Consider the following 12,382-nt stretch of genomic DNA (forward strand, 5'->3'; position numbering starts at 1 on the left):
GATTATGCTGAGTGAAATAAGTCAAGCAGAGAGAGTCAATTATATAGTTTCACTTACTTGTGGAGCATAAGGATAACATGGAGGACATCAGGAGAAGGAAGGGAAAAGTGAATTGGGGGAATCGGGAGTGGGAGACAAACCATGAGAGACTGTGGATTCTGAGAAAGAGGGGATGGGGGTGGGGGTATGGGTGAGCCTGGTGGTGGGTATTAAGGAGGGCATATATTGCAGGAGTAATGGGTGTGGTGCATAAACAAGAATCTTGGAACACTGAAAAAATTAAATTAAATTAATTTTTTTAAAAAATTGCCCAAAGCCACGAAAAATTTCTTTCAACTGTGAGTGCATTTAACTCACAGAAGAATACAACAGCTACTAGTCCAGTTTGATGCTATTGATTTGATTTGTGCTAAGGTGTCCCAGTCTTTCTCACGATTGCATCTGCACCATTAGGAAAATGTCAGCACAGTAAAAAGGACAAATCTCTTAGTATTATAATAAAAATACATTCTGACCTTGTAGATTCCATGGAAGAGTCTTGGGGACCATGCTGAGGCTCAATGGTATACTGTATGTTCAACGGTGATTGTATTTATACAGTTATAATGATATAAACAAACACCTAGCTGAGCAAAATAGAATATAACTACATTGGAAGAATGAAGGGATAGAACATGGCAGGAAGAGAAGAGGATAAAAAAAAAGAGTTAAACCCTCATCTTCCATAGGGAAGAGTCAATAGATAATGTCTAACCTGGCAAAGGAGCAGTTAGAGCCTATTACTTGGATATATGGAGGCAAATGAAAGAATATGCTGAGAGTTAAAGTTTGTTTCTAGAGAGTGAGATAGAAGTCAGTTCTTATAACAAGACTTCCATAATTTCTTCCTTTTTTAAAAACTGCATGCAACTGTGACAAAATAAAAACTAAATAATAAAAAAAGAACGGGTTGTCACAGACAAGCTGAAGGGAGAATTCATGAAATGGAAGATACACTGAGGAAACAAATCCACACGTTTGCAGACATCATGGTAAAACAGTTTCAAAGACAAAAGACAAAAACGAAGAAAAGACAGATCACTTATGAAATACACTTACAGAATAAGTTTCATCAGCCTCCAGAGATACCAGAACAAAATATCTACAAGGAGTTAGAGGGAAATAACTCCCAGGCTAGAATCTAAAACCAAGCTAAACAACCTCTCTTAAAGCAATCTTTTGGCATAAAAAGAAAAGGAGAAAAATTAGGTTGGATTTCAGTTACCTTTCCTGTTGTAAAAAGGAAGACTTTTACTTATTAAGACTCTTTAAAATAATAGAGAACTAGTATTTGTTGAGGGACTACTATGTTAGGCAACATAAGAACTTGCTGATATTATCATTTAGTCTCACCAAAATGCTTTAAGGTGGGTATGACCATTCCCAATTTAAGAATGTAAAAACCAACACTAGGGGAATCTGGGAAGGGCATATAGGATGTCTCTGTATTATCTTCTAACTTTCTGTTAATCTAAAATTATTCTAAATAAAAAATGAAAAACAACCTTAAAAAACAAAAATGTAAAAGCCTAAGTCACAGAAAAGAAAAGCAACCTGTCAAGGAACACTCCACTCATCAATGGTGAGGATAGGAGGCAAATTTGGGTCTATCTGAATAAAACTGCTGTTTTTCCCAATCCAACAAGCTGCCTTTCTGGGACTAAGTAAGCAATGTCTAGGTCAATTCTCTCTTCTTTCTGAAACTGTCAAAGAGTTAAAATATTAAGTAAAGAAGAGGCTAAATAAAGTAACTTATACTCAAAATTCTGTGAACTGCATTAAATTCACTCCCAGTCAATGGAAAGATGGAAATTATTTGCACACCATCTAGAAGAAATGGAATTTTCATGAATTTTAAAAGCAGTATCTAAGGGATAAATATCACTGAGCTCTATTATAGTAATTTCTCAGTTTCTTTGAATACATGAATACATTATTTATCTTGGGACTCAATTCAGTCCTATGTGTAGAAAGGAGAGAAAGTAAAGTGAAAGTATGACTATGGCGGTATGTTCAATGTTTATAGGCTGGTGATGTCAATACATGGCAGAATAGAATGCCCTTATTTTTGTCTCTTAACAAGAACCAGGAATTTGGTTTTTATCCATGGACAAAAGTGGCATTTTGAGAGCTTTGGCATCCAGCACCATCTTCCAAGGAACTCAGGAGGAGTCTCACCCACCATGCATCAGGGAACAGGCATATAGACTTCAGTCCTGGTGTGGAAACTGCAGTGACCATGTACCAACTTCAGCCCCTCTCAGACATTGTCTAGGGGGCCCTAGAAAGCACTCTTAATCACTCACATACAGGAGAGCCTTTGTGGAAGTCCAGATTTCCAGAAAAGAAGTTCTAGCACACAGTTGGAGCAAAAAAAATATGAGTTTGGGTGCACTGGATAAGGTAAGAGGAGCAATTTGACTTTATGTGTATTACCCCTCCCCCAAGGCAGCATAGTTTAGGACCAAGAGAGATCTTCTCAGCCTTCAATTTCTCTTGCAGGGGAAAGTAAGAGTATGTAAGTGAGCTTCCAAAGAGGTTCATTTCTCTCCCACCTATCCAAAGTACTGAATTATGAGCTGCATGGCTGGGAGCAGGGGGCAGAAAGAAGCAGAGAGAGTAGCAGAAAAGAGTCTTGGAAGACATTAAAGGGAGCAGACAACCTGCATCACAGAGTTCATCAAAAAGCCCACCCTGACAGAGCATGGCCACTGGGAATATCTGACTCATGGATTCCCCCAACTGGCCCTGGGCACCCCCACCTCTAAGCATGCCTCAGCCACACATGCCCCCCTGCCCTGAGGCTGGCTCCTTGTGCATGCTCCTGATGGCAACAGGAAGAACAAGCTTTGACAGATGGCTAGTGAGTACATGAAGAAAGCCAGCCCAAATCTGTTGGCCAGGGGGAGATCACAAACTTGAGCTTTCACATCACCTTTGGGGAAATGAAAGGGAGGCTGTCAGCTTGGTACATTGCAGGATTGAGAGAAGGCATACAAACTCAAGAATTCAGCCACAAAAAGGAGAAAAATTGTAGAGCAAGTTTATCCATAGAAGGTCTAAGGGAGCCTTAGGATCACCTTAGGGAAGGTATTTCTCTACTAAAGACAATAAAACTGGCAGAGTTAACTATTACCTCAGATGCAAAGACAGCAGTTCAAAACTTTAAGGAACATGAAAAATAAAGGAAATTATATCACCAAAGGATCATAATTAATTTTCTAGTAACTAACCCCAAAGATGTGGAAATTTGCAATTTACCTGAAAAAGAATTCAACATGGCTATTTTAAGGGAGATCGATGAGTACAAGAAAACACACAAAGATAATTCAATGAAATCAAAAAACAATACATGAACAAAATGAGAAGTTTAACAGAGTTAGAAATCATGAAAAAAAGAGCCAAACAGATATTATGGAGCTGAGGAATACAAAGAAATGAAAAATGCAATAGTAATCATCAACAACAGAATGGATCTAAGCAGAAGAAAGAATCTGTGAGCTAGAAGACAGGAACTTTGAGTTTATCCTGTCAGAGCACAACAAAGGATAAAGAGTTTCAGAAACTTTAACCTATGTGAAATATGGGATATCATCGAAAGCACCAATTTGCAAATTATTGGAGTTCCAGCAAGAGAAGAGAGACAGAAGAGGGCAAAAAGCTTATTTAAAGAAATGGTGACTGAAAACTGCTCAAATCTTGGGGAAGATTTTGATATCCAAGTTCATAAAGCTCATACGTCACCAAAAAAAAATCAACTGAAATAGATCCTTTCCAAGACACATGATAATAAAACTGTCAAAGCTGATGAATACCCAAGTTTTTGTATCAGCATGGATGGGACTGGAGGAGATTATGCTGAGTGAAATGAGTCAAGCAGAGAGAGTCAATTATATAGTTTCACTTACTTGTGGAGTATAAGGAATAACATGGAGGACATTAGGAGAAGGAAAGAAAAAGTGAATTGGGGGAAATCGGAGGGGAAAGATGAACCATGAGAGACTGTGGACTCTGAGAAACAAACTGAGGGTTTTGGAGGGGAGAAGGGTGAGGGGTTGGGTGAGCCTGGTGGTGGGTACTAAGGAGGGCATGTATTGCATGGAGCACTGGGTGTGGTGCATAAACAATGAATCTTGGAATACTGAAAAAATTAAATAATTTTTTTTTTAAACCTGGAAGACAAAGAGAAAATCTTGAAAGTAGTAAGAGAAAAGAAGCTTGTGACTTACAAGGGAAGTCAATAAAATTACCAATAGATTTCTTTTTTTTTTTTTTTTGTTATATTATACGGTCATTTAAAATCTTTAATCAAGGGGCACCTGGGTGGCTCAGTGGGTTAAAGCCTCTGCCTTCCGCTCAGGTCATGGTCCCAGGGACCTGGGATCGAGCCCTGCATCGGTGGGTTCTCTGCTCGGCAGGGAGCCTGCTTTCCCCCTCTCTCTCTGTCTGCCTCTCTGCCTACTTGTGATCTCTGTCTGTCAAATAAATAAATAAAATCTTAAAAATAAATAAATAAATAAATAAATAAAAATATTTAATCAAATTTCACAAAAGATTACCAGCCATATTACATGCCATGATTAGCTTTCTATAAACAACTTTGCTTTCCATGTACAAATCAGTGTTAATGAAATAAAAAATAAAACCATATCCTAGGCAAAGAACTTTAATAATCTTGTTTCAAACTTTATTCCCAGGCTTCTTCAGCTTAATTAGCTGCAAAAAATGAATTGTGTATAAGCAAAAACTGAAAACAGCTGCAGTGTCCAAGGGGCTTGGGCTTAAAAATATTAGAGATCTAGATTTTATCAGATCCACGAACAAAATTTTAAAAAGCAGTCATAATATAAAATAGCAGCTCCCAGTAACTTCTTCAAGTTTTATCTTCTCCAGAAGTTGACTCAATTCAGTTTGCTTCATTCTTGGAAGCTTCATCAAAATTCTCCACAAGATCTGGAACTTCATCATCATCATCCTCTCTGGTAGCAAGTGGTGCTTTTCCATCCACAGATTGTTTGGGCAGAGCTTCAGCCAGTCTTCTTAAACTAGTCAGACTGTCTGCACCAAGTTGGTTTAAGATACTGGGTAGCAGGCGCCTGGGTGGCTCAGTGGGTTAAGCCGCTGCCTTCGGCTCAGGTCATGATCTCAGGGTCCTGGGATCAAGTCCCGCATCGGGCTCTCTGCTCAGCAGGGAGCCTGCTTCCCTTCCCCTCTCTCTGCCTGCCTCTCTGTCTACTTGTGATCTCTCTCTCTGTCAAATAAATAAATAAAATCTTTAAAAAAAGAAATAAAAAAAAAAAAAAGATACTGGGTAGCATTTCTGTCAGCTGCTTTGTCTCAGCATGGCCTGTAATGGTGAAAGTGTTCGCTGCCAGTGATGCCTGAACTTTGGGGTTGTTAAAGTGGATCACTGTTCCTTGGTTTGTGAACATATTCACTTCTTCAATACCAGAGATATTGTTTACCCCTAACTTCTTTAAGGAGAACTGAAGTTTTTTTTCATCTGCTTGTAGCTGTTCTATGAACCACCTTCTTCTTTCGGCGAGCAGTTCCTTTCCGACCAATGCGCACTTGTGCTTGCAGTTTGGCGAGTTTCTCCTGGTTCATGATAGTTTCTTTCATCTTGTTGGAGCAGAAATGGGACTGCGTGGGGAACTAGTGTTGGCGCTCAGGGGGTCTCAGGCGGACAAGCTGGGATTAGGTGCACACACATGGGGATGCAAGATGGCAGCTCTACCAATAGATTTCTTAGCAGAAACCTGATAGGCCAGTAATGTGTGGAATGATATATTCAAAGTGCTAAAAGGAAAAAAAAATGCCAACTAAGAATACTCTGACAAATTACCCTACATCCATGAAGGAGAGATAAAGATTTTCCAGAACAAACAAAAGCTGAAATAATTCATCAGGAGTAGACCTGCCTTACAAGAATGCTGAAAGCAGGGACGCCTGGGTGGTTCAGTTGGTTAAGCCAACTGAGCCTTTGGCTCAGGTCATGATCCCAGCGTCCTGGGATCGAGTCCCACATCGGGCTCCTTGCTCATCAGGGAGCCTGCTTCTCCCTCTGCCTCTGCCTGCCATTCTGTCTGCCTGTGCTTGCTCTTTCTCCCTCTCTCTCTCTGACAAATAAATAAAATCTTTAAAAAAAAAAAAAAAAAGAATGCTGAAAGCAGTTCTTTAAGCCAAAATGAAAGGATGGGGTGCCTGAATGGCTCAGTGGGTTAAGCCTCTGCCTTCGGCTCAGGTCATGATCTCAGGGTCCTGGGATCCAGACCCGCGTCGGGCTCTCTGCTCAGCGGGGAGCCTGCTTTCCACCCCACTCTCTGCCTGCCTCTCTGCCTACTTGTGATCTGTCTGTCAAATAAATAAATAAAATCTCAGAAAAAAAAACAAGAAAACAAAATGAAAGGACACTAATTACTGACTTGAACACATATGAAAATATACAATACACTAAAAAAGGTAAGTATGCAGTCAAATTCAGAAGACTCAAATACTGTAATATGAGTGGTTTTAACCACATAGCTCTAGTATAAAAGTTCAAGAATGAGAATGATAAAAATAACCATAGCTACAAAATTTGTTGAAGAATACACAGTATAAAAAGAGACACATTGTGACATCAAAAACATAAAAAGGAAGAGCAAAAGGTAGAGTTTTGTTTCCAATGAAAGTTACTTGTTATCAGCATAAAATAAACTGTTATATCTATAAATGTTTTATGTAAGCTTCATGGTTAACAACAAAGCAAAAATCTAGGGTAGATTCACAAAGATTAAAAAGGAAGGGAACAGAGCATACCACATGGAAAAACACCAATTTACAAAGGTAAGTAGAAACAGAGGAAAAAGAAAAAATAGAAATATAGAACAACCAGAGAGCAATCAATAATACAGCATTAGTAAGTCCTTACATAGCAATAATTACTCTAAATGTAAATGTTTTGAAATCACCAATCAAAAGGCACAGCATGGCTGGATGGATTCAAAAAGCAAGACCCAACTATTTGCTGCTCACAAGAGACTGACTCACTGCAGCCTTAACGATACACATAGGCTCAAGTGAAAAGAGAAAACAAATATTCCATTATAATAATATAATATACCTCTGAAACCAAAAGGAAGTGGAGGTAGTGATACTTATATCAGACAAAATAGGCTTTAAACCATAACAGTAACAAGACGAAAAGGTTATTATAGAGTGATACAGAAGTCACTTTATCAAAAAGACAAGACAATCATAAATCTACATGCACCTAACAACAGAGCACACCTAAATATATTAAACAAATACTAAAAGATCTGAAAGCAGAAATAGACAATGCAACTTGCAACAGTAGAGAGTCCAACCAGACAAAAAATAAAGAAGGAAATGTTGCACGTGAACTGTAATTTATAACAAATGGACCTAGTAGTCATATACAAGACATTCCACCCAATAGTAGAATATATACTCTTCCCAAATGCACATGGAACATTTTCAGGAAAGATCCTATTGTGGGTCACAAAACAGCAAATTTAAGATGACTGAAATCATACCAAATTTTCTTTTTTACAATCACAATGATATGAAACTAGAAATCAATAATAGAACAAAAGCTGGAAATTTCACAAATATGTGAAAATTAACACACTCCTGCAAAAACAATGGGTCAAAGAAGAAATCTAAAGGGAAATACAAAATACCTTGAAACAAATGAAAATGAAACAGAACATACCAAAACCTATAGGATTTGGGATGCAGCAAAAGCCATTCTAAATGGGAAGTTTATAGCAATAAATGCCTATGGTAAGAAAAAAGAAAGATAAAGCAAGATAACTTTACACCTCAAAGAACTTGAAAAAGAAGAACAAACTAAACCCATGATTAGCAGAAGAAAGGAAATAACAAAGAGCAGAAATAAATGAAATAGAAACCGAAAACTAATAGAATGACCATCTATCTGAGCTGAGAATATAGAAAAAAATAGAGAGAAAATTTGTACAACTAAATAGCAAACAAGCAAACAATCCAGTTAAAACATGAGTGGAGGAACTGAACAGACATTTTTCTAAAGAGTCATCCAAATAACTAACAGGAACGTGAAAAGATGCCCAACATCAGTAATCATTAGGGAAATAAAAATCAAAACCACAATGAGATATCACCTCATACCTGTTAGAATGGCTAAATTCTAAAAGACAAGATGATAGTGAGGGATGCCTGGCTAGCTCAGTCAGGGGAGTATGTGACTCTCAACATCAGCGTAATGAGTTTGAGCTCCATGTTGGGTGTAGAGACTACTTAAGTGATAAAGTTAAAAAAAAAAAAAAGAGGACAAGAGATAAATGTTGGTGAGAATATGGAGAAAAGGGCACCCTAGTGCACTCTTGGTGGGGATGTCAATTGGTGCAGGCACTATGGAAAACAGTATGGAGGTTCCTCAAAAAATTCAAAATAGAACACCATACAATCCAGCAATCCCACTTCTGTATCTATATCCAGAAGAAATGAAATCAGGATCTTGAAGGGTTATCTTCACTTATATGTTCACTGTAGCATTATTCACAATAGCCAAGATATAGAAACAACCTAAGTGTCCATCTATGGATAAATGGATAAAGTATATATACAGGATATATATGATATATACAGGATAAAGTATATATACAGGATAGAATATTATTCCACCACAAGGAAGGAAGGAAATCCTGCCTTTGAGACAACATGGGTGGATGTTGAGGACATTATGCCAAGTGAGATAAGTCCGGCAGAAAAAGACAAATACTGTATGGTCTCACTTATATGTGGAATCAAAAAAAGCTGACCTCATGGAAACGGGGTAGAATGTTGATTACCAAGGGGAAATCAGGAGATGTTTGTCAAAGTATACAAACTGTAAGCTACAAAATGAATACCTTTTGGGGATCTAACGTACAGCATGGTGATTATAGCTAATAACAATATATATACTCGAATGTTGCTAAGACGGGTCACCTTAAATGTCATTACCAAAAACAAACTAAAAAAAGGTAATTAGGTGAGATGATGGACTATTAGCTGATGCTACAGTGGTAATCAGTTCACAAAATATCAGTGTATTAAATCAACATGTTACATAAAACTTAAACTTGTTGTTAGGTGCACAAGTTAAGCTGGAAAAAACACTTAACTATATATTTGAAAAAACTGCAAACATACCTCGTGAATATTTTTAATATTTATAGCAATATCACTGTGACAGCGAACAAAAAAGATACATAATCCTTTTAGTTTCTCCGGGGCAGCATTGTCTATATACAATCTCATCATTTTGGCCCCTTTGGTTGCTCCGGCAATAGTTCGACCGCACTCTGAAAACAAAAGTCAAGAGTGTAGTGCGTCATCACAGAACCGATCAACTGTGGTAAATGATTAAGGGTGTTACAGCATTGCCTCTTGTTTCACTTTACTGTAAGGAATTTTTTATATGATTGTAATAATTTTTTTGTGGGTTTTTTTGGTCTACAAAAAGACATCACTAATTGGAATACTTGAAGTGTGGCATCCTCGGCTTTCTTTCCCCAAGTTCTGTGCTTTTGCTCCTTTTGGCATCGCCTCAGGCAGGGTCTTCACACAGACTGTTCTAACCCATCTCCAACCCTTTGCCTCCCCAGTTTCTACTTATCTTTCAGATATCAGCTGATATCTGATATACTGATATACTAGGATATAGTCCCCTAGTGAATACACTCATAGCCCCCAATTATATTAAATTCTTTTTTTTTTTTTGTTATAATTGTTCTATTTTATTATTATTGTTAATCTTACTGGGCTTAATTTAGAAACTAAACTTTATGGATATATAGGAAAACATAGTATATTACATACTTCCTCAAACTGATCTCAGTGAAAACTAATCATTTAATTTTAAAAACTAGTAAAAGATGAGAATTTTGTTAGATGGTTGGTTGTACTACTAATAAAATTTATCACTCTTCCTAGTCACAATAATTTAAAATATGATAAAAGAAATTTTAAAATCCCTATCCTGAAGCCATGATAATATTTTGTCTTCCCAGCCTACTCTCTTCTGGGTATGGGGGGCTCCTCCTGTCCTGTGATTCTGGAGGACACCAGCCTCAGAGCCCTGCTGTGGTGGGCATGCGCAAACGAGACTGAGCAGACTCTCTGCAAGGAGGTCAGTCACAACTGGAGGCACACAAAGGTAAAAGGAGACTGGAGAGATGTCAATCTGGTGGTGAGTCCTATGGAAACTGCCTTGAAATTTGTGGAAATGCTCTATGCTTGTCTTTCCCAAGGCCTGGTGGTTCCACTAGTTCTCAATTTTGTGAACAGCCCAGACTTTTTTTTTTTTTTTTTGGCTAATGTAAACCAGAGTTTACTGTTTACTGAGGTTGCCTACAACCAAAGAGCCTTGATACACAGTATGTAAGAGCTCATATGCTCATTCATGGAGGTTGGCAGACAGGTGCCTCTACCCTTAATAACCTCCCTCCCCTTTTTCCTTGATAAAAAAACCCATCCGGCAATGGGTTTTCTTACCCATCCGGCAATATGTACATCCCCAAAGAGACAACAGCTTTCTCAGCCCCCCGAACCCCTGTGGTAGCCATGTGACTCAGTTCTGGCTGATAAGCTCACGCTTTCCCAATAACAGGAAGAGGTAAGGCCTTTTCCCACAAGCACCTTAGACTTGGATGTGATGGTTAGAGCTTCATCTTATACAGAGCAAATATGAACACAAAAGCCAACATGTTAAAAATGACAGAATAGGAAGAAAAAAAGAATCCGGCTTTCTAATGACAATGCTGAGTATTTGAACGATTGCCAGCCACTACCCACTTTCTTATGAGAGAAAAATAGAGCCCCTGTTTGTTTAAGACACTATTAGGACTTCCATTACCTACAGCTAAACATATTCTGTATATAACTACATATTCTATACACCCATCAGCAGGGGAATGGTTTCTAAAAACCACAATGCAACTATACTATGGAATATTGCAAAGCATTTTTAAAGCTTTTTTAAAAAAGATTTTATGCATTTATTTGAGAGAGAGAACACAAACAGAGGCAGGGCAGAGGAAAGGGTCAAGCAGACTCCCCACTGAGTGGGGAGCCTGATGTGAGGCTCTATCCCAGGACCCCAAGATCATGACCTGAGCCAAAATCAAAAGTCAGATGTTCAACCAACTGAGCCGCCCAGGCACCCCTGCACAGTATTTTTAAAATGACATAAATCTATATATAACAACATAGAAAATGTCCAGGCTATACTGTCAAATGCAAAACTCAAATCAAGAAAAAAATGTATTGTATGATCACATTTTTAAATGATAATAAGCATTTATGTATTAGTAGATGCATCTAAGAAATACATGTAGAGGGATATTTGCCTAGCTAATAAATGTATTAATTTTCTAAGTAGCAAAATAATCATTAAAAATATACCTATCTTGGGGCACCTGGGTGGCTCAGGAAGTTAAGCCTCCAACTCTTGATTTCAGCTCAGGTCATGATCTCAGGGCTATGAGACTGAGCCCTGTGTTGGGCTCTGTGCTGAGTGTAGAACCCATCTGGGATTCTCTCTCCCTCTCCTTCTCCCCTTCCCCCATGCGCGCTCTCTCTCTCTCTCTCAAAAAAAAAAAAAAATATATATATATATGTACATACATATATATATATATATATATACACACATATCTTATATACATATCTTTTCTACTGACAATTGCCCTCCTGAGAATTCTTCCTAAAGTCTTCCTAATCCACATTAACTTCAGTGATATTCACTGAGGCATTGTTTACAAGACCAAAAAGTTGTAAACAACCTAAGCTCTAATAATAAGAGATAAGGTTTGAAAATAATAGTAATATTAGCCTAATGAAATATAATGCAGCTGTTTAAAATTAAATTATAAAAAATGTGACACAAAGAAGGGAATATTATCAAATTTTAAAAGCCACCATACAATAACATGTAGAGTTGGATCCCATTTTTGTAACATATATACATATTTTTATATATACATTTTTTCTACATATTATAAAAGGAGATCCAACTCTATGTATCTATATATACACACACACTATACATACACATAACTTTCTTTCACTCCCATCCTTTCTCCAAATAAAAGAGGGGGACAAAGAAGTTACAGAGGAATAGTCAGCAAGGAATTAACAGTGCTTATTCCAAATGGCTGAGCATGTGGGTGGTTTTCATTTTTCTTCTCATTGTATTTTCTTACATTAAAGCATTAGATGAAAATAGAAGAACATAATCAAGTTCTGTATTTCACAATGCAAACTTTAATGAGACAGGAAGAGTTTGGAGAAAAGTGGTGGATAAGTCTGGAAC

The 12,382-nt window shown here is 37.6% G+C and overlaps 1 protein-coding gene and 1 pseudogene across 5 annotated transcripts in view; both read right to left on the minus strand.

Annotated features, from left to right (window-relative positions):
- Positions 1–12,382, minus strand: part of DNAH8 (dynein axonemal heavy chain 8) — a 352,138-nt gene that overhangs the window by 319,076 nt on the left and 20,680 nt on the right. For all 5 annotated transcript variants that reach the window (XM_047734783.1, XM_047734782.1, XM_047734781.1 and 2 more), the window contains one exon: positions 9,220–9,371. In XM_047734783.1, the coding sequence (XP_047590739.1) occupies positions 9,220–9,371 (152 nt within the window). The remainder of the gene's footprint in view (positions 1–9,219; positions 9,372–12,382) is intronic.
- Positions 4,893–5,676, minus strand: LOC125103030 (transcription factor BTF3-like; annotated as a pseudogene).

This window comes from Lutra lutra, chromosome 6 (assembly GCF_902655055.1).
Source record: "Lutra lutra chromosome 6, mLutLut1.2, whole genome shotgun sequence".
NCBI classification, from domain to species: domain Eukaryota; kingdom Metazoa; phylum Chordata; class Mammalia; order Carnivora; family Mustelidae; genus Lutra; species Lutra lutra.